This window comes from Microcebus murinus, chromosome 20 (genome assembly GCF_040939455.1).
Source record: "Microcebus murinus isolate Inina chromosome 20, M.murinus_Inina_mat1.0, whole genome shotgun sequence".
NCBI classification, from domain to species: Eukaryota; Metazoa; Chordata; class Mammalia; order Primates; family Cheirogaleidae; genus Microcebus; species Microcebus murinus.
In genome coordinates this window covers 5,574,391-5,596,711 of record NC_134123.1, presented here as the reverse complement: position 1 = coordinate 5,596,711, position 22,321 = coordinate 5,574,391, and the positions used below count along the sequence as shown (strand labels likewise).

Sequence of the window (22,321 nt, the reverse complement as noted above, 5' to 3'; positions counted from 1 at the left end):
TCCTGGGCCGGTGCGGCGCCCCACACCCACCGCCCTAGTATTTACCTCGGACGCGCGGGCCCCCGCGCAGCCGAACCTGCTACCTGGGCCCGCCCCCACCTGCCCCGCCTCCGAACAGCCCAGGGTAGAGGGAGGGAGCGGGGGCGGAGGGCAACAGCCGTGCTAGCCAATCGCAGCCAGAGTTGCATTCCTGCGCGCGCCCTGATTGGGTCTCCCTGTGACAGACCTTCCTCCAATGGCTGCCGGCCCGGCGCCAGCTGAGGGGACTTTCCGCTCTGTCAAGCTCGGTGGAGCCAAAGGGAAAGCGGAGGGGAGGGGCGGAGAACAACGGGATGGGGGCGGGGAGCTCAGGCTGATTGGGCAAAAGCCTGAGGGTGCCGTGTCACCATTGGCTGATTCTGGAGCCGGGCGGGGCGCTGTGCTTCTCCCAGCCCCACCTCCCATGCCCGGGTCTGGGCTCCTGCCTCAGCTGTCAACACTGTAGTCTCCAAGGTTTGGGGCTGGGTTGGGGAGCAGTGGAGAAGAAAGCTGAGAATACGATTCCAGGATTCCACGAAAGAGCAAAATTTTAGAATCAGACCTAAGTTTGAATCTTTTGTGCTTTCATTTAGACGCCGCGTGATCTGAGGAAGTCACAACCACCCTGAGCCTCAATTTCCCCATCTGTGAAATGGAGATAGTAGTTGTCACTTGCCTGACAGGATTGAATAGCTTCTTAAACTTTCTGACACGCAACAGAAGCTCAGTAAAGGTTACACCTTTCTCCCCCTCAGATTCAGCCTGGGACACCTGCTGTTTCCGAACCTGTTGCCACCTACCCCAGTTCAGAAGGAGGCCTCCTAAGAGTGGCGAAGAAGGGATTTCCGCACGGCCGCCTCACTCAGCCCTGCACCCCTGGCCACCAGCCAGGACTTGGGGTGTACTTAGGGATCTTTCAATTAGAAGGGAGGCTTCTGATTCCCAAAAGTGCTCAAAATATTTAAGAAGGTGCTTTTTATAATCAGTCCCAGAGCCTTGCTGCGCTGGATACTCCTGTTAATTAATTCCTTCTCCTTTGACATTTTAAGTACTAATTACGGGAGAAGGTGATTAATACTGAGAAAGGAGGAGGAGGGGTGTGAGTGTGTGTGTGTGTGTGTTTAATCATGACACAACTTTCCCCAGTGGAAAGTGACATGTTTCTGAAGATCTGGGAATTTAAACCAGTGAATACTTAAAAGTAGTCACATGAGTGGCAGTAGTAGAAAACAGGCCCCCCACTCCCTTTTCATAATCACCCAAAATGAAATGCACATCTTTTGAAAACCTAAGCCACAATCCACTCCTGTCCTTCCTTTAGTCCATCCTCATCCTGTTCCCAGGCATTGTGGCCACATTGCAATAGGAAGCAATCAGATGGGAATCAACAGGCTTGGCTTGCACTGTGGCATTAGGCTACACCATTCCCCTCCCGGTCCAGATTCTCCAATAAAGCTAGCAAGACTCAGAGGTCACAGTCTGGCTCTCTGGGAGCAAATTTCAGCCTTAGAACTGTTTTTGCTTGACCCATACAGTAAGGAGGAGGAAGGAGAAAAGAAAAGTGGAGTGGCAAAGATATTTTTAAGCCTTTTAGACAAGGCAAAGACTCCCACTTTCTCCATTTTGCCACACTCCCCACCATTCCCTATATTAAGCCCCTGGAAGACTTCTCTCATTTGCATTATCTACTGGCCCCTGAAGGTGTTTGAGTTTGCCACTCCTGGACTGGAACATTTTCATGTCCTTTCTGATCATGACATTTGGTGCTACTGAGCTCTCTGCTTCAGTAGGGCTTTCTTCTCCACCAGCAGTGGTCAGATGCCTCCCTCTGTCCTCCTGTCACACGTTCACGGAATCAGACAGTGTCAGGGCCTGACTTCATCTTAGAGATCTCCATCCAAGCCAAGCCTGACAGACAAGATTTATCTCAGTTGCCATCTCCTGTCAATTGGTAATGGCTGCCTCGAACATTGTGTTAAAGATAATTCTGAAGCTGTATTCAGGCTCACAGGGAAGACAGATGTCTGCCAGGGTATGAGATGGGGAAATAGTGTCATGGTGCTATTACTTGCAATCCTTGATAAACCAGCCTATCATCTTACAGATGAAAGATTAAGGTCCAGAGAAGGAAAATAACTTGCCCCCTGCCACCCAGGAGATGGGCTGAGACCCTCATTTTCCTGATTCCAAGCCAGGGTTCCTTTTGCCTCTGTTTAAATGGATCCTTCAACTGAAATGCCCATCCTCTCTGCCTTCCAAATCCTCCCTTCATGTAGGGCCCAGCCAAAGTCCAGCCTCGTCCAGCAGTCTTGGCAGATGGCTCCAGCCCCCAGGGATTCACTCTGTCAATCCCCACCCCCACAGTCTGTTCCACCCAGCCTGGCCCTGGGTTCCTGTAACTGGTGGTTGAGTTACTGGGCAGGTACCAGGAAATGGCAGTGTACAAGTGAAATGCCACCCCTGCCTGTGGCAAGAAAGGCCCACATAAACAACTAATTGCATGATCACTTGCTTAATTATGGCTATGGTAAGCCTCAGGAGGACACTTGCTCTGTGCACACCTAAAGGATGGTTGGGCACTCAGGAAAGGCTTGTGTGAGGAAGTCACCTTTAAGGCAAGGTAGGAAGAAAACGGGCATTGGCAGTGAGGGGAAGCAAGCACTCCAGATAAAGGGAATGGAAAGTGCATGCCCTGTTAGAACTTAAAAAAGGCAAAGCACAGAAAGTGCGGGCACAAAAGCACCTTGGTAGCCGGGGCCAGGGCTTGGTCTGCATCCTAAGAGCAATGGGAACCCTTTGGAGGGTTGTTCAGGGAAGTTAACTGTGATTCTAAATTGTCCTGTGCAGTTCTCTTGTTGCACACAGCAGCAACCCAATAAGCCACTGAATTGAATGTGGCTCTCTCTGTAGGGGGTGTTAAGCTACAGGTAGCCTGGAAGGGGCCTAGGTCAGGACACAAGAAGACCTCAGCAGCACTGGTTATGATTGGTGATCAGACCCTGCCCCCTGCTTCCCAAGCTACCATGGGTACTTCCTACTTCCAGCCTCAGCAAGTGTGGTGTTCATTGCATGCCCTACCGCCTTCTCTGTGTCTCCACCAAGCACAGCCAAAAGTGAACTCCTGAAATCCCCACCCCTGCCATCCTTCTGCCTCCCCATCTCAGGAATGGCAGCTTCCCGTTGTTCATCCAGCCTCCCACAGCTCGGCCACTTTCCCACCAGCCCTGTAAATATGGGCGCTCAGAGTGGGCACTGAGCCAAGGGGCTAGGCTCACTGGACCAGGTGGCCCACAGCAATCGCACTGTACAAGTGCTTCCTCCACCGGCCCCAGCGCAGGGCTCTGGTCAATGGATAGCGAGTGCGGAGTCCTCCATGCCCCAGATGCTCTTACTTCTCATGGGAGGGAAACTCCAGGTGCGCCAAAGCACTCTGTCTAGGTAGGGGCTTTTACTCTGGTCACCTAAAAGCTCTTTTTGATAAGATAAAAGGGATTACTTTAATCATCTTTACACTAATCCAGCTGAACTATAAATCCATGCTCTCCTGTTTGAGCCATTTGCTGGTATCAATGACAAGTGATTTCTATGTTTGATTTTTAAAGACACACACAGAGTAAAAGGGCTTAATGCTCTTTACGGGAAACTCTGTGTTACATCTGGATCCTATTTGGGGTAGTTGATGCACTAGGAATGGTCCCATGTCTCAGGAAACCTTTCTCCCATAGGAAGGAGACACTAATGGCATCAGGAAAAAGATGATTCATTCTTATAGTCTGCCCAACGTCTATTTTCTGCCGCCTTTGAGTGGATTCTTCATTCAAGTGAATGTCAGGTGTACTGAGCACCTGCTATGGGCTCTTTCTGAGCACCTTTCTAGACTCTGAGGACACCACAGTGAGCTTGGGCCCTCTCCTCATGCAGCTGACAAGCCAGGAGAAGGAAGAAACGAATGTGTCTCCGGTAGTGCATGCCAAGGAGACAATATCAATGAGGGTAGGGGGTGGCTGGGGACTGCTGTTTTAGGTAGATTGCTCAGGGAAGGACTACCTCGAAGAGGTGGCATTTGAACAATGTGCCGAAGGACATGAGGAAGCAAACCATGCCGCTGTCCAGGGCAAGCTTGTTCCTGTAAGAGAGAATAGCAGGTGCAAAGATCTGGAATCTGCAATGTGCGTGGCCTGATCAAGGACAGCAAAGTAGCTGGTGAGGCCGGAGCACAGAGAACGGGGTGTGAGTGGCAACGGTGAGGCCAGTGAAGACACGGGGCTGGATCAGGTCAGCATGAGACCTTGACTTTCGCCCTGCACCAGACAGGAAGTCCTGGTGGGTTCAGACCATAGAAATGGCTGATCTGATGTATGCTTTAATAGTCTCACGCCCTCGGTCAAAGGCAAGACAGGGACACTGGTTGGGGGGCCAATGCAGTAATCCAGGCAAGGGGGTCCCAAAGGGCCCCCTCGTTTTCTGGGGTTATGGGCAGAGCAGATGGGGAAGGGTAGAGAGGAATGTGGAACTGAAGATGGTAAGAAAGGAGCGCTCCCAAGAGGAAGGATTCTCAGGATAAGTGATTAGAGGAGGGGTAATGCTTAGAGACTGGATTTGTGGATTGTTCTGAAAACGACAATAAGTTGGGATTAAATTTAGAGCAATAAAAAAGTATCCTGGGGAGGCACGAGCCCAAGATGTTGGATTGCCTGCCTGTCCAGCTACAGCCTCTCCAGGGGAACACCCTTTATGACCTTCCTGTTCACTGGTAACCTACCACAAGGGCCTGGGGCTGTGCATTCTCTCCCGCGTGGGCAGGACCAGGCTGTTGTCCTGTGTGTGTGCTTCACCACTGGGTTGGACCAATCACCTGCGTCGAGAGAGAGGCTTGGAGTTGTCCTGGTACAATAATAGAATGAAGCTCTAGTCTTCACTCAGCCCGCTTGGAATATGATTCCACCTCTCACATTTCTGTGTGGCGTATTCATTTCAGCATCTTGTTTTGGTGCAACGGCTGGGGGAGGACACTCAGATTGGCATCTTTTTTCTCCCAGGATGATGGTGAATATAATTAAAATCTGAGGCTCTTTTAGAAATTCTCCTGCTCTAATACCGTGGTTTTTTGTGCATAAGAATTATGTATTTTTAGCCACAAAACTGGAATCTGTCTGCTCCTGGCTAAGCCACTGGCCATGAGCACGTACATACCTTTCAGGTGACCTCCGTATCAGAGAATCTTAAAATCAAGAATCCTAGTTCACTTGTTATCTGCCAGGCTCGGGATGCTTTTGGTGGTATCTGCTGGACTTTTGAAAGTTAGGAAATTCCTTCTACTCTGAGCTCTGTCAGTAATCACATATCAAGATCTCAGCGCCCTCACCTGGGCCCTTTGACCTCTTCTTTCTCTATCTATAATCGCTCCCTGGGTTATGTCATCCAGGCTCAAGGGCCCCATTCTCATTTCCGTGTGTAGGATGCTGCCCACGCTGTTATCTCTGGCCATGACCTCGCCCATGGGCTCCACACTGCTACCACCACTGAACGTCTCCACTTGACTTCTCCATTTATGTCTTTCGAACTTGACAATCCAAAACAGAATTCTCCTCACTGTCACACTTGGTTCCTACCTGCCTTCCCCAGTGCCCCAGTCAGTCAAGCTCCAAGTCTGTGAGTCATCCTGGGTTTTCCCCTTCCCCTCATCCCTCTCGTCCAATCCATCTGCAAGTCCTTGGGAATCCACCTCCAGGATGTCTCTGGAATCCACCTTCTTCTCTCCCCTCCACTGCCAACTGCCTCTCCCTGCAGCAGCTCCTGGGTGGTCTCTCCACTGCTTCCCACCTTCACCCCTGTGTACTCCAGCCCCATCTCCAGCCGTGAGCCATGGAGATCTTCTTTAACCGTAAATTGTGTTGCATCTCCCCTGCTTAGACCTCTCCGATGGCTGGCTATTATTCTAAGATCGAGACCAAACTGCACCATGGCCACCAGGTCCTCCTGAGCTGGTCCTACTTAGCTCTGAAAACCCATCTAGCGACACCCTTCCCTTAGTTTGCCTAAAACATACCTTATTAGTTTCCTACAGCTGTAGGAAATGACACAAATTATTGTCTTATAGTCCTGGGAGCTAGAAGGGCCAAATGGGCTGGAACCAAGGCAGGCAAGGCCATGTTCCCTCCAGAGCTTCTAGGGGAGAGTCTGTTTCCTTGCCCTTTCCAGTTTCTGGAGCTGCATTCCTTGGCTCACGGCCCCTTCAAACCCCCCAGTGTAGTGTCTTGCGTTAGTGGTCACATTGCCTTCCCCTGTGTCAGATTGTCCTTTCCTCTCTCTTATAAAGACGCTGTGATTGCATTTAGAGCCTACCCATGTAACCAGTGTAGTCTTCCCAGCTCAAGATCCTTAATCACATTTGCAAAGTCCCTTTCGCCATGCAAGGTGACATTCCCGGGTCCCAGGGATTAAGATCTGGGTATCTGTGGGGGCCATTATTTAGCCTCCCATGCACATCAGACTCTTTCCTACATCAGGGTCTTTGTGCAGCTTGTTGCTGGTGACGGTAATGCTCCCTTCCTCCCCCTACGCGTGGCCAGCCCCTTCTCATCCCCGGGGACACACTTACCTGGCACCTTCTCAGAGAATCTGTCTTGGACCAACCCTCGACAGTCTGAAGACCTTATTTAACGTATTTTTCAGTTTACTTGTTTCCTGCCAGCCTCTCCCTCCACCCGCTCCTAAGTGCCTGGAGGACGGGGACAACATCTGTTGTGTCCATCCACTGATTTTCCTGACATAACTGGTCAGTCGTTGCCGAATGAATGTAAGGAAGATGAATTTATAACCCCATACGGTGCCATGCAAACAAACGGGCGCTGTTTGCTCCTGGAGAAAGCAGACCCCTTCCATCTCCCTCCCAATCTTCTGTCCCAGAAACAGTGGTCTGCGCAGACAGACCAGCAACAAAGAGGACCCACAGACGCGAGCAGACGCGGGCGATGCGGCGGCACTGGGGCGCCCGACGCACACAAGACCTTTCAAGGAAGTGGGGTTTCACTTTGGTGAGGGGCCTCCTGAGTCCTTGCTCCTTAAATGCGGCTAAGAATGATTGCAATGCAAGGCCCGCACCGCAGACCGCTGGTGAGGACAGCCACTCCACGCTGTCCCGCTAAAGCCTCCCGGAGCCACTGGAGAGAACGGAGGGAGGCTCTGCGCAACTCGAAACTTCACGCTGGGCTAGACTTTTCTAAGCTGAAGCCAAATGTGTTTTGCTTGCCAGGTTATTTCTAAGAATTGCTCTTGCCTTAAATTATAATATGCCTTAGATAATAAATTATCTGGTTGAACACATCATTTTCCCCCCTTCAAGCATAAAATTGTGCTTTAAAATTTGACAACTTTTAGGAATATTTAAAAATGTTTGGTCACAATGAAGAGGGCTGTGGTGACTCCATAATTTATTCCTCTGTGATTATTTACAGCATAAAGTTCATGGTCATGTTGTCTATAAAAGTATAAACTTGGGAGAATAAAACAAGGTAGTTCATAAATATTAACCAGTTTTCACATATAATAATGTTTAAAATAATAACATTTGCACAGCACCTGACAATTTACAAAGGCTTCGACATGCATCATTTTGAATAATCCAAAAAGTCACATGCTTAGAAGGAAGAGCCTGATTTTGCCCTTGTAAACTTTCAATCCATAACTGTATAACCTAAAGCATTCCGGCACAAATAAAATGGACCGTCTCTTACGGATGTATTTCAGAAGTCTATTGTCCGAGTTCAGCTCACAGGCATCCACCAGCAGCCTAGGGGGCCGTTTGAAATTCTGGCCCAGATTAATTTTAAAAAGCTGCATTTGGAGCTTTTTAAAGCGGGGCCATTTCCAAAGGCTTAACTGAAGAGTAATTGATTTCACTGGAAAGAAAAGTCCACGTGTGATACCAGCTGGAGTGTGGTCATATTTTTCTTGCAAATCCAGAATGTTTCGGGGAGCAAATGGCTGTCACGTGTCCCCATTCCTAGGATATCTTAAGCACCAGAAAGAAGAACAGGCTAAGTTGCAGCTCTTCCCGCCTGGGGTGCCAGGGCTGAGGTGGTGTGATGTGAAAGCTGAGATCACGGACGTTCTGAACCTCAAAGGAAGTAGCATGTGCAAGCCCAGGACGAGTGGAGGAACCAGAGGTGGGGAATGGCCAGGATGGACAGTCCATGAGTCCACATGGTGGAAAGATGCTTCCCGAATACCCCTCTCTTCGTGAGAAATGGGGGAGGGTCTTTCATTCAAGGCCAGGTCTCTACACCAAGAGACACTCAGTTAACAGGCATGTCCGTGGGCCCCGCTGACCCAGGGCAGAACCCTGGAGGGTCAGGGGAGGCCAGCCCCTTGCTACGGAGGAGGGGCTGCTCCTCTCATACATCCCAGGACTGAATCTTGGGGAGAAGTCGCTGGCAAAAGCAGGCTCGGGGAAAGTCTATTCTGAAGGGCACTGACGCTCCTTCCTGTGCCAGAATAAAGGTGACCTGGTGTGTCCCGAACATGAATTCAGCCCTGGGCAGGAGGGAGCCGATGTGAACAGATGTCAGATGTCATCCAGCTGCTGGGGCCCGGGCCCACGGCTCGCTCCCAAACAAGCCGAGATGAGCGTCCGCCTGGAGACATCAAAGCAAGAGTCTGCCGTCCCTGTGGCTGAGCGTCTCAATTTCCTCTGGAGAGAGGGTGTTCCCTCGGAGCCTACAGGAGATCAAGTGAAGGGAGGGCTGAGTGAGGACAAAATTAGAGCAGCGCTTTCAAACGGAAGCTGCCACTTTTCAACCCATGCCTGGGACGGACTGACCCCGCGGCCCGGCTGCAGCGCCCCTGGGAGGGACATCTGTGCCGTTTTTACCCTCTGTCAACCAGGGCAGCTCATGAATCATGCTGCATGATGAACAAGGCTCCGGGACTCTGCAGGGGCACAGTCCACAGGCCTGGACCCGGCCGGCCGCAGACTCCCCAAGGCCAGGGATTCTTTTTAAGGCAACAACAGAATCTGCCGAGAATGCAGTGCTCGAGTCCTGGTGCCCTCCCCGGCTCCATCAACGGCAGCAAACAACATCAGAACTCTTAAAACACCAACCGGAGGCTGGTTTGCTCCCCGGACACAGAAAGTGACATTTTTTAGGACTGTGCAATGGTTTCAAAAACGAAAAAGGACCCACACTTTACCCAGAACCTGACGACCTCGCAGGCTACAGGGATGAGATGATCATACAGAAGGAAAAATCTATCCCGGGACAGATTTTTGAAGTTTTTGTTTTTAGCTTTGTCACTTGATATCTTGCGCTACCTTGATGTGCTTGTTGAGAGAGACAAGGCCTCACATCTAAAGCAGCGGTCACAAGCTAAGGGGTGCAGATCTAAAGGGACTGGTCAAAGGCTGTGGCTTGGTGGCTCTGTCCCTTCCTCTATGCTGGTTAACTACTAGCGTTGTGAATGGGGGTCCAGAGTTGCCAGCTCTTCTGAGAAAACCCTGAAATATAGATTTTTATAGGAAATCTCCTAGTTTTTAAATACTGATATGTGGCCTGGGATCTGGAATATATGCAGTAACATTCATACAGAGCATGTTAGACCAGACACTTTTCTATTCATTGTCTGAGTGACAAATAGATACCTGGAAACAAGGAGGACAAACTTGGAGGCTGTGACTCAATGCTTTTGCAAATACACAAAGGACTATGGCTTTAATTGTTTAGACTTGGACACAGTGAGCAAGAGTCCCCACGCTGCGTGACCTCCCTCCAGAACTGCAGAGCGCCCGGCACAGGATCCTGGGCCTCGAAGGCAGCAGCTGCGTTCTTCTCCCTTCTTTTCATTCTTAACCACACCCCCATTCCTACCCTACTGCTTAGAATAGAGAAGGTTTTGAACAAGCAGACAAGATTTTAAAATGAAAGCATTGCTCCATGCTTAGAGATGTGAAGTCTTCTTTCCCAAACAACTAGAGCCACCACGTGCAGAATGACACTGAATGTCAGAATCAGAAGGGATCTTTGACATTCTGACATTCTCTCCCCTCCCCCCTTTGACAGATGGGAAAACTGAGGCCCACAGAGGTAGAATATGCCTGCCAAGGGGCCTTACCAGACTTCCAGGATGGTGCCATTCCTTGCAAGGGCCTGCAGAAGGGCTTCCGCCCCCAGGGAGCTGATGCAGTTGTTGGACAGCCTGCAAAGAAAATGGACTGGTGAGCTTCTGGGACTCTTGGTTTTCCTCTTGAGAACATCTGATCAAAGGAGGCTTCAGCCCGGGCGCGGTGGCTCACGCCTGTAATCCTAGCACTCTGGGAGGCCGGGGCGGGAGGATTGCTCGAGGTCAGGAGTTCGAAACAAGCCTGAGCAAGAGGGAGACCCTGTCTCTACTATAAACAGAAAGAAATTAATTGGCCGACTGATATATATAGAAAAAATTAGCCAGGCATGGTGGCGCATGCCTGTAGTCCCAGCTACTCGGGAGGCTGAGGCAGGAGGATCGCTTGGGCCCAGGAGTTTGAGGTTGCTGTGAGCCAGGCTGATGCCACGGCACTCACTCTAGCCTGGGCAACAAAGCGAAACTCTGTCTCAAAAAATAAAAAAATAAAGGAGGCTTCAGAAGCCAGCCTACTGGAGCCCATCAGTCCCCGAGACACGCCCCTCTCCTGTCTGAGATTCCCAATGAGCTCATCAACAAAGGTGCGAGGCTATAAGCAAAATGCACCCTTTTCTCTTCCATTCAGATTAGTTTATCTAATTAAGTAGCCCCTTCCTTAGAGAGGTGCTATGGCATAGTGGTTCAATACCTACATTTCAGTGCCAAACTTTGTGGGTTCAAATCCAACCTATACCACTGCCTTTCTGATCTCCAGAAAATTAGCCTCAATTTCCTCATGGGTCAAACAGGCCCCAAAGAGTATCCACCTCGAGGAGTATGAGACTCATACCTGTGGTGGCCACTAGGCAGGCTGCTGTTCGCATCTGCCATCCATCTCCTCATGGCACAGGTCCCTGGCCACTGGGTCCGCCACCAGAGGAAGCCACAGTGCCTCCCACTCCTCCCCCACCCCTGCTTGCTGGGAAGACTTTCCACACTCTGCATGGCGAAAGCACCTGGCACGGTAGCACTGGTGGGGAATAACCAAGGGACAGGGATATTTCCATCTGCGGGGCTGTGAGGGCGCGGGGACATAGAATAGAGAAAGTCTGAGGTGGTTGGAAATGGGGAGGGGAGATGGGACAGGGTCAGGGAGAGCGAGGGAAGAGCCACGTGCCCCAGGGTGCTCCTCGGCTTACAGCTGTGCCTTCTAGACAATGTCTTCTCCCTGTCTTCCCCTCCCCCACAATTTTAGAGACTCTTCCAAGTTGACCCTAAGGCATTGCTACTAATAATAGCAATATTTGTAGAGCTTTTACTAGGTGCCAGTTGGTTACCTACTTTCTATCAGTAAATGTTCACAAGCTTATGAGGAAGGTCCAAGTGTTATGTCCATTTACACTGTAGGCAACTGAGGCATTCGACCAAGGAGAAATGGCTGGAAGGGGTGGCGCTGGGGAGCAGACCCCAACTGCCTGGCCCTAGAGCCTGGACTCCTGACAGCTCTAAGCCTGGAAAGGAGAAATGGCGGGCATCTCTCTCTCTTTCTCTCTCATTTTTTAAAGATATGTCAGAACTTTAATTTTTGTGGGGGATGACACAGTGCAGGATGCTGGGTAAAAGGCTGATGGCGAGATGGCGTGGGCAACCCCAGTGCCACTGCCGGCACCTGCGGGGGTCACGCGGGTGAGTCCGTGGCAGCGAGGAAAGGCAGGCCCACCACGTCCACACCTGGTCAACAGTGGCCCGAAGGCCGCGTGCGAAGCCGGCATCCGGCCCACACCGCCGGCGGCACCCCAACCTCCCCGCCCGCTTCCACCCGAGTGAGAGCGGGAGTGCTCTCCCCAGACAGTCCCAACCTCCAGCCCCCGAGAAGCAACACAACCAAGCGTCGCCAGAGAGGGTGGCGGTCTGGCAGCAAGGCTGACACGCTCGAAGACACTGTCTCTGAAGGCAAGTGTTTCCCTCAGGCCACGTTCCTCAGGGAAGACACCACCTTCCTCTAGCGAACGGTGCCATCGGCGGTTCCCTGAGTCCCCTGTGAGGTGGGGCTTTGGCACCAACCCCAGAGAGCACTGGCACAAGCTCGTGACGGTCACTCGCTGGACTTCCGTTCACATCCACCGCCCATCTCCTGTGGCATGGGTCCCTGGCCACTGAGTGTGCCACCTTAGGAAGCCACAGGCCCCTACCCTTTCCCTGCCCCCGTTTGCGGTGGAAGACCTGCCGTGCTCCGCCTGAGGCCACTCTCCTGACCCGGCAGCAGGCTGAGCCATGCAGGGGTGGCCGGAGGGCACGCAAGCCCAGCTCCGCACACGCTGAACACCAGCTCCCTGCCCCTTGGTGGGAGATAACCAGGCGTGTCCTACACTGGCTCCCGGAGCCCCAACAGTTCTGAGGTCAGCTTCCCTCAGTGACAAGTGGCTCAGTGACCTCACTTCACTACTCACCCCGTGTTTGCTGGGACCACCTACCTCCCCAGCACACAGCCTGCCCTGGAATCCCTGTCTGCCCAGACCGAGACGAGGCTGTCTGCTGCCAGGCCAGCTCGTGCCAGTGACCCGGCCGGGAAGCCGCCCAAATCTCTGAGCGGAAACGCCTCCCCAGGCCAGCCACTGCTGTCCCCGCTCCCGCTGGCGGGCTCCTTACTTCAGGACTTTCAGACTGGAATTTCTCTTCAGTCCTTCCGCGAGAGAACACACACCTTCATCCTGGAGACGGTTCTCCTCCAGGCTGGCAAGAACAAGAGAGAAAATCCAGCTGATATGATGACATTTGTTATGGACGTTGATGCCAATAAAGGTTCACCCATATGCCCCCCACCCATTAGAAAATCCAACAACTGAAAATCCAAACTTATGGAAAAAGTAAAAACAAAGTTCCAGAGACATCTTTGCATGAGAATTCACTCCAGGGTTCTTTTCTATAATAAGTTCCCTCCAGCCCCAGCTACCCAATATCCATTTTCCCTTCCTTCTTAATTAGTGGGGGCCTCACTTCGTTTGGGGCAGCCATTCGCCTGGTGAGAAAACTTCCTTTCCCACTCTCCCCTGCAGCCAGAGTTGGCAAGTGACAAACACCTGGCCACAGGTACACAGGGGACATTGACAGGTGGGGCTTCCGAGAATACTTTTTAAAGGAGAGAAACCCAGCTGGTCAGTGCCTTTTGCCCTTCCCGGGTATATAGACTGAATCCCGGAACGTGCGAGCAGTGCTGTGGGTGGGGCAGCCACCTTGCAATCACAAAGCAACCGACCATGATGACGAAGCCACAGGCTGAGGATGGTGGAGCAGAAGGAGAAAGAGACAGCCGAGGCCACTGCTGGCCTCCTGTAGCCACCATACCAGCCCTACACCACCCACCTCCAGACTACCTGTGCATGAAAAAATAAACCTTTTCCTGGATTAAGCCTCTGTAGATGGAGGTCTTCCATCATGGGCAGCCTAATGGAGTGTTCAATTAAACTAAATTTGGCCTGAGGCTGCCGCCATACTCTGAGTTCCCATGTGGCAAACTGCAACCCAACTTAGCATGTAAACAAACTGCAACCTAATGTAAGAATATAGCCTTATAACAAATAGCTGAGTCTCAGCCAGTCACAGAAACCAGGCTTCAGCCAATCACAGCCTGCCAAGCGTCAGACTATGTCCATATAAGGCAAATGCCTCATCACACCATGACCAGATAGGGCAAATGCCCAGCTGTAACCCATCCAGCTGTTTCGGTACAGCACTTCCTTTGTCTGTCTATACCTGCTGCCTGTCCATATTGCTGAGTGAAGCTCTCTGAACCTCTACTGGTCCAGTGCTGCCTGATTCGTGAATCACTCCACGCTCAAACCAACTCTGCTAAATTTCATTTGTCTAAAGTTTGCCTTGTAACAGTGGTCGTGTCTAATGCCCTCACAGTGAAGTGCTCCTCTACTAGAAATTCCAAGCGGCAAAATCCAATCAGGATATAATCAATGGCACTGAATACAGCCAGTGGGTCCTGCCCACCCAAGGTCCATCCACAGTGTCTGTCTGTGGCAATGCCCATGTTTTGGTGCTTTTCTGCCTCTTGGAAAAATTGATCGTTCAGCACTTTATCTCCCTGATGTGATCTGGAATGCCCAGACATGTCAGAAGACTGTACTAGTAGCACCTAAAGGATGGAAAACTTGGAATGAGCTTCAGATCAACATACAAGGATGCTTGATGGTTCACCTTTCAGTTATCCCAAACTCCATTCCACCTTCCAAAGTGATCCCTGACTCCAATACCCCGTGTTCTTAGGAATTCAAATTCACTTCAAAATGATAAAACTTTACTAGTACTAGTAGTCATAGTACTAGTAGCAGCAGTAGAAGCAGCAGTAATAGTAGCAGTAACCCTGCCGCTGTTACAATTTAACATCTATGGCGAGCACTTACACATGCCAGGCACTCTAGTGTACTCTTCACAGGTATTACCTTACTTAGATCTCATGAAAATCTTCTATAGTTGGAAACATTCTTACCTTCATTTTACAGGTGTGAAACCTAAGATTCACAGATTGCTATTTAACCTGCCTGCTTGATTCCAGAGTCTGTGTCCTTAACCATCATGCCATTCAGAGGCACTCAACAAAGCAGCAAGCCAATACATTTAATTGAATAAAGAGAAATAGCACCCATATGCCATGCTCTATAAGCTTCATGCCACTTAGTGCACATAACGACAAGCACGATCAATCAATTGTCCAGGCATCCCCCTTTGTCTCGTCCACACAGCCACTCTGATGGCTGAGGCCAGGGAATCGAGAAGGGCTGTCACCTGCCTCCGGAGCAAGGAATCCCCCAAACTCACCAGAGCTCTTCCAGTGCGGAGTTCTTTTCCAGCATCAGTGCCAGGGCTTGGGCACCCGCACTGCCAATATTGTTCCCCACCAGGCTGGATGTAATATGGGATAAAAACATGTTAGAGCCCTCAGCGACAAGCTAACGTAAACAGCAAATACGTGGCAGTCTCCTAGTCTGTTCCATTTCAGACATCGCTAATTGATTACAGTGCTCTTTTTGTACATCTTTTTTAGCCATCACTAATTTTTTTTTTTTTTTGAGACAGAATGTTACTCTGTTACCTGGGTAGATGCAATGGCATTGTCATAGCTCACTGCAACCTCAAACTCCTATGCTCAAGTGATCCTGTCACCTTTAGCCTCCCAAGTAGTTGCAACCACAGGCATGCACCACCACCCTAGCTATTTTATTTTTTTAGTTTTTGTAGAGATGAGGTTTTGCTATACTGTTGCCCAGACTGGTCTTGAACTTCTGGCCTCAAGCAATCCACCCACCCTGGCCTCCCAAAGTGCTGGGATCACAGGTGTGAGCACTGTGCCTGACCAAGACATCACTAGTTGATTACAGTGTTCTTTAAGCCCAGGAGCAGCCCTGGAATCCTTCTCAACATGGAGCACTGGGCAGCTACTACCAGTGGATTGGAGTTGGTCCTTAAGATAAGAGGTGCTTGATCCAGCCCAAGATCTTCAATTTACAGATGGGTAATCAAGACCCTCAGAAGGCAAGGGACATCCCCAAAGTCACCCAGAAAGACCCAAGTGTCCTGATTCCAAATCCAGTGATCTGTCTTCCTTCCTTACTCTGCTGCCTGACAAAGTGAGGCAGAAATGAAGTTCAAAGACCTTTAAAACTGGCCCAAGCTACTCTCCCTTCACCTGGCTCTCCCTGTGACAACGGCTGGACAGCCTCGGAAGCTTACCTGAGCCACTTCAAGCTCTGGTGATCACTTATGGCTTCAGCTAGGGCCTGGGCCCCCTCATCACCCACTTTGTTGCCCCAGAACCTGTAAAGGCCACGAGAGTCCACAGAGAGTGTTAGTGAGTGACTACCTGATATGTGTTCTAGATATGCTCTAATATATTAGAGCTGCAGCCCCAGCCAGAGGGGCAGGACCACCCAATCCCAGAGAGGTCTCACCGGGGCACCTGGACCCAGCAAAATAGACCTCCCTCCATCTTTTGGTGGGTTGGCCAAACTTCACCCAGGGTTTTCAGCAGCTTTAAATTACAGACTTACAGAATAGCACAAACCCACCTAACCCTTCCCCTCACGGAGGGGGAGCTTGATCTCAAGAGCAAGTCACACAGCTGTGACACTTTTCCTGACATTTAGTTCAGATCTCTCCCTAGTAACTCTACCTACAAGTCCTTAGCTGTACTCTGCTGCTGCCCACTCAGAACGAGTCCAACACTTCTTCCCCAAGCCAGCCTTCATCTCTTGTTACTTCTCAACGCCCCTCGTGGTCTTGAACTCCGTTACCTGCTGGGCCAAACTCCTCTGAATCACTGTAATTTGGAAGCCTCCCTTTTCAAAAGTTAGAGCCCAGCTCATGCTGTCTGACCCAGCCACTGTCCCCACTGGGCCTTACTCTGGACATGTGTGGCTCAAGGGAGCAAAGACAGCTGGACTAGGAGGTTGGCTCCACTTTCACTCACAAGGCGAATATTCGTTGAGTTCTGGCTCTACGCCAGTGCTGCTCTGTGCTGGGGATGGAACATTGTAAACAGCAAAAAACTTGCAACAACCCGAGCACGTATCAACAGGTGACCAGTTAAATAGATTATGGATATCTAACCAGTAGAACACTATGCAGCTCTTCTTTTGAGGAGCAGCAATTCAGTATGAGGATCGACTGTAGTCGACAGCCACAGATGGACTCGCACAGCCCAGCGCACAGCCCAGCGTCAACTTTGGAATATAACTTTGGATTGACTTTTCTAATCTTTCATTTATCAAAAGAAAATTGTGAACATTTAAAAAATAACCTAATGAAAACATACGTGTACATGTTACCTATTCTGATTTACATGACAAGGAAAGCTGCCTGTGGAGTGAAACCGCCGTCAGTGCTTCCAAGCTTTCCTCGTCACACAAGAGCAAGACGGACCCGCCGTCAACGCGCAGCGCAGACCGCCGTGCGGCTGTGCGTGCGGCCGTGGGCGAGGTGTCCCAGCCGTGAGCGCCGCACCGAAGTGGTTAAAAACGAGGTCATCATGACCCGAAAAAAGTCCTATTATATAGTATGAAGCAAAATATGAAATGAAATAAAACAAAGCAAGTTACAGAACAGTTCGTATCATACGATAGTGTTGGTTTAGCACTGGCCCAGACAGGCACCCTAAGAAATATGTGTTGGAAGGGAAGTAAATGCCCCAGCTGTGGCGGATGTGACCTCAGGCAGCAGAGAGCTCGGTGGGCCTGTGGCTCCTCGTTCTAGACTCTGCTGCTATTGGCGCAGCATGGAAAAGGTGCTGCTTTCTAGAGCAACCCAGTCCCATTCCTGGCTCAAACTGAGCTTGTGGGCAGCTTGCTCGTCTACGAAATGGGCTGTAGCATCTGGGTCCTAAGGTTGTTCTCTCTTCCTACAGTCTCAGGTTTTAAAACCCCCAGTTCTTGTCAAATGGACCCCAGTTCACACCAGGGCATGACAGGATAGGAGAGTGGCTGCTGGGGACAGTGGGAGTGCAACCCTGGGTGGCCGTCACGCTATGTATGGGGCAAGCAGAGGCTGCCCTGCAGTGCGGGGGAACAGCCCCGCCTGTCCTGAGCCAGTGGCTCCCAGCCCTGGCTGCACATGCCCTGGGGGGCTATTTAAAATGACTGATATCTGGACTGCACCTAGATATTTTCACCTCATCAGTCTCCGGAGTGGCTTCAGTGTGCAGCCACAGCACAGCCCCAGGCACCCCAGGACAGAGGCTTCCTGTCACCAGTTCAGGGCACTGCCCTCCCCCGCCCGCCATCCTGAACTTCCTGTTTTTCAGGTGAGGAAGCAAGTGTGAGGCAGCCAGGGGCCGCCCTCTCCCTGGCTGGCCCGCCCCACCTCCCCACTGTCACCCAGGCCACCTCTGGGGCCTCCTGGCTGAAGAGTTTCATAAACCCCTAAATCCTCAAGTCTCAACCCCTCTGTGCGGGTCCCTCTTCCGCGAGATCGGACCTACCCCAGGAACTGCAGTGAGGCATTGCCTCGGAGCCCCTCGGCCAGCGTCCGGGCCCCGGCGGCGGTGATGTGGTTATTCCCCAGCCTGGAAGACGAGACAGAGAGACTGAGAGAGCACAGGTGAGGCCAGGAGAAGAGAACCACCAGTGCCCTGGTGGGGGACGCAGGAAGAAAGCTTGGAGGACCCTCAGGACGCAGCAGCCGCAGCGTGTGTGGCTCCCTCGTGGTCACGCTTGCTCAGTGGCTCCCACCCTTCGTTCTCCACCCGCCAAGGGAGGGGTGGGGTGCTGTTCTGCAAAGCAGTGTGACAGGTCTGGCAGGAGCCACAATGGGCCGCTGTCCTGGGAGGTGGTTTCCCCAGGGAGTGAGGGTGACTCACTGTCACACCTTTCCCTCCAGTCTGGGCCACCTTTGGTCTAGACCCGGCCACAGCCTTCCCAGACCCACTGCTGCTGTACCAGGGCCTGGGGATCCGCAAGAGGCCAGGCAGGCTCAGCGGCTGGGAGAAAGGAGGGGTTCCCGCTGAGCCTTCCCGGAGTCAGGGAGGGAGACAGAGCCAAGACTGGGGATGGGGGAGGACCCCAGCAAGGGAAGTTCCAGCCGCACCCAAATCCAGACAGACACTTTCAAAGAAGTCCCCATAACTCACACCCACAACCCCAGGGTTCCTGGAATAATACGCCTGCTTGAACCTTTACAAAGAACTTTAAGCTACCCGGCTCACAGCAACCGTGTTGGGCAGGCATCATTGTGCCCTTCCAGCGGGCGTGTGGCGGCATGGGCCTCGCCCCTCAGTCCCCACCCTCAGCTCCCGCGAGGAAACTAAGGGCCGGCTGCTGGCTGCCGGGCACCGGAATCTCACTGCGGGTGCCGCGCCAGGGCCCCCTCCCGCAGGCTCACTGAGACAGGAGACGCCCTGCTAGCGGATGGCTCAGAGCCCACCCCACCTGCAACAAGGTGCAGCAGCCCCCCCTTATCTCATTTTTGCTTTCCATGATTTCGTTTGCTTGCGTATGACCTCAATCCAAAAATATTAAACGGAAAATTCAAGAAACACACAATAAGTAGGTTTTAAATTGCACGCTGTTCTGATCACGGGCCACCCCATACCCTACTGTATCCCACTCAGGACAGGCGTCCTCCTGTGGCCCAGCATGCCCACGTAGTGCAGCTCCCTGACACCGTCCACTTCTGACACCCAACTGCCAGCATCGTCATGGCTCGGCGATCCAGGACCGCCGGACACGGATGATCCACTACATCACAGCGCCCACGTCACTCACCCCCCTCACCCAGCACACGGGAGTTTTATCTTCTCTCTCGTCACCACAAGAAGGGTGAGCACAGTACAGTGAGATATTTTGAGAAAGAGAAAGACCACATTCACGTAACTTTGATCACAGTATAGTGTTGCATTTGTTCTATTTTATTATTAGTTATTGCTGTTAATCTCTTACTGGGCCTAATTTATAAACTAAACCTTTCATAGGTATGCATATGCAGGGAAAAGCATAATATACATAGAGTTCGGTACTATCTGCAGTGTCAGGTGCCCACGGGGGGCTCGGAGCGTCTCCCCTGCAGATGAGGGGAGACTACGCTGTTGGCCACAAAGCCAGGCCTCCAGTTCTGAGTCCAGCGCCCTTCTGAAGGGACGGACCAGCCCAGGGAGGGCCACAGCCTCTTCCAGCTTTGTGGGTCTGGGCAGCCGTGGTGGCGGCGGACAGAGTGCTTTGTACAATCGGCACCTGTGGTCTTGGCCTCCTGAGCCCTTGCCGAGACTGAGCGACTGGCCAGCAATTTTAAAATGGCAGCTCCCATCCCTAAAGGCAGCCCCCCAGGCAGAAAGGATGGGTGGAGGCAAACCTTCGCTCTGTCTCCTTTCACTGCCTCACAATCCAGGAGGCAGGAATGTCCAAGAGACAGAGAAGCCCGGCCAGCCTGGGAACCGGCGGGAGGGGCAATGCCATGGTGTCAGGGGAGACTCTAGTTGAGGCCGGGAGGCTCAGGAGCAGCAGAAACGGAGACTTCCCAGAGGGAGTGCACGCCTGGCATGCTCCAAGTGGGGAAAGCTTCCGGAGTATTTCAGCAACTGGCTGCCACGGCTGGGGCGGCAAGTGACTGCGGATGCCTCCCCAGCTGATGCGCTCTTAGACGCAGGGAAGGAAAAGGGCCTGGCAACACTTCTTTGCTCTGAGGGCTAAAGATCCAAAGGTGGGAAGCCCTCAGCAGAGCAGTCTGGTGCTGGCGGGGGAGGTGGCAGGGTCACAGAAATCTGCTCGCAATGGGACACTTGCCGTGTGTTGAGTCCAGAGATCACCAGCCCAGTGTGGGCAGGGCCAGGGCCAAGACCAGACCAGACTGACTCCACCGTGGGGAAAAAGTAGTTTCCAGGAAACGGGGAAGCCCCAGGCTCACCTCAATGCCAGGAAGTTCCTCCTGCACGCAAGGAGCCTGGCCACGGCGTGGGCACAGCCATCCGTCAGTTTATTGTTGAACAGACTGCAACGTTCCAGCGAGAAGAGACACGGAGACGCGGCACGTCACGTAGTGAGCACAACCACAGGCTGCCCGCTCCCCAGGGCAGGAGCCACCTGGACCCTCGGTCACGCAAACACCCACCCCGGCCGTCATTCTCTCACAGTGCCCAGGCGGCATGTCATGTAGTGAGTGCGACCACAGGCTGCCCGCTCCCCAGGGCAGGAGCCACCTGGACCCTCGGTCACCAAACACCCACCCGGCCGTCATTCTCTCACAGTGCCCAGGCGGCAGGCCTGGGGCGAGACTGGGGGCCCTGGGGCCCAAGGCCCCGGCCCAGGCCGACTTACGCTAACTTCTGCAGCCGCTCGCAGTGAAGAACGTGCTCGATGAGCGTGCAGATGCCTCGGTCTGAGATGTTGTTATCTCGCAAACTAAAAAAGACAAAACAAACATATTTGAAAATGGAGCTGATGAGACAGGAAAGAGCACACAAAATCCCAAACGACACTTCCACTCATGCCCAGCGTGCCGGTGCGTGTGCTTCGGGACCTGCCACGGGAATGGAGCGTCCCAGGAAAGTGGAGACTCCTCCATCCCTGGCCAGGGAGGTGACCTGGTGCACTTTGGTGGGGACAGCCCAGGAAGTGGGGACCCAGAGCGCCTATTAAAGAACACTGGAAGCCTGAGGAACTCACAGGTACAATCTGAGGCACTGTTTCCACCTCTGTAAAAGGAAAACGATGATCACAGCATCCTCACTGAGCGGTCCAGGTGGAAAGGAGCTGATGGGTGGCACAGGTGCAACCGGAACGAGACACGCTGCCCCTGGGGGCAACGGTGGTTATCAGCACCTAGGCCAGCAGATGGCAGACCCAGTAAAGAGTGGCCAAAACTCTGGAAACCAGCATGCCCAGTCCTTAACCCAAAGACACCACTCCTACAGGCCAGACCCTGCCTGACAAGCCCCCTCTAACATCCCTCTTGGGTATAATTCCCAAACTTGACCTGATCACACGATCATCTGAAAGTTTCCCCAAAATACAGATTCACGGGTCCCTCCCCTGGAGCTGGCAATTCCTTATGTGTGGGGCTGGGCCCGGGACCTGTACATTTTAACAACTGTACGCATGACTCTTTATCTTCAGGCAAACCTGAAGACAGGCGCAGTGGCTGACAGCTCAGGCTCTGCAGTCCCTTAGCTGGAAGTTCTGATCCCGATCTGCCACTTACTAGCTATTCGCTGGCCCCGCCACCTACAAACGGGAAAAGTAGCATCCCCCACCTCACTGGACTGCGCACATAAAGCCCTGTGAGCACCTGGCGCATGGTCAAAGTCACCTGCAGGCATGACCACTGGCATTCACGGAGCGTTTTATGTGCCCAGTGCTATCCTGAGCACTTCCCAGTAATGACATTATTTAATCCTCACAACAAGCCCATGAAGCAGGTAGTTTTGTTACGTTCACTAGAGAGAACGAAACTGAGGCACAGACAAGTGAAGTGAGTTTGCCAAGGTTGCACAGCACATACAGAATTGTTTTTGTTTCCAAAAAAAAAATTTTTTTTTTTGAGACAGAGTCTCACTCTCTTACCCGGGCTAGAGTGCCGTGCATCAGCCTAGCTCACAGCAACCACAAACTCCTGGACTCAAGCAATCCTTCTGCCTCAGCCTCCCATGTAGCTGGAACTACAGGCATGTGCCACCATGCCTGGCTAATTTTTTATATATATTTTAGTTAGCCAATTA

At 52.1% G+C, this 22,321-nt stretch overlaps 1 protein-coding gene across 1 annotated transcript in view; it reads right to left on the bottom strand.

Annotated features, from left to right (window-relative positions):
• Positions 1-7,434: 7,434 nt before the first annotated feature.
• Positions 7,435-22,321, bottom strand: part of NOD2 (nucleotide binding oligomerization domain containing 2) — a 31,527-nt gene continuing 16,640 nt past the window's right edge. Inside the window, exons 4-11 of the mRNA XM_075995623.1 lie at positions 20,922-21,005; positions 20,512-20,595; positions 18,095-18,178; positions 15,853-15,936; positions 14,941-15,024; positions 12,763-12,846; positions 10,129-10,212; positions 7,435-8,736 (exon numbers count right to left, since the gene is read on the bottom strand). Of these exons, the coding sequence (XP_075851738.1) occupies positions 8,664-8,736; positions 10,129-10,212; positions 12,763-12,846; positions 14,941-15,024; positions 15,853-15,936; positions 18,095-18,178; positions 20,512-20,595; positions 20,922-21,005 (661 nt within the window). The 3' untranslated portion in view covers positions 7,435-8,663. The remainder of the gene's footprint in view (positions 8,737-10,128; positions 10,213-12,762; positions 12,847-14,940; positions 15,025-15,852; positions 15,937-18,094; positions 18,179-20,511; positions 20,596-20,921; positions 21,006-22,321) is intronic.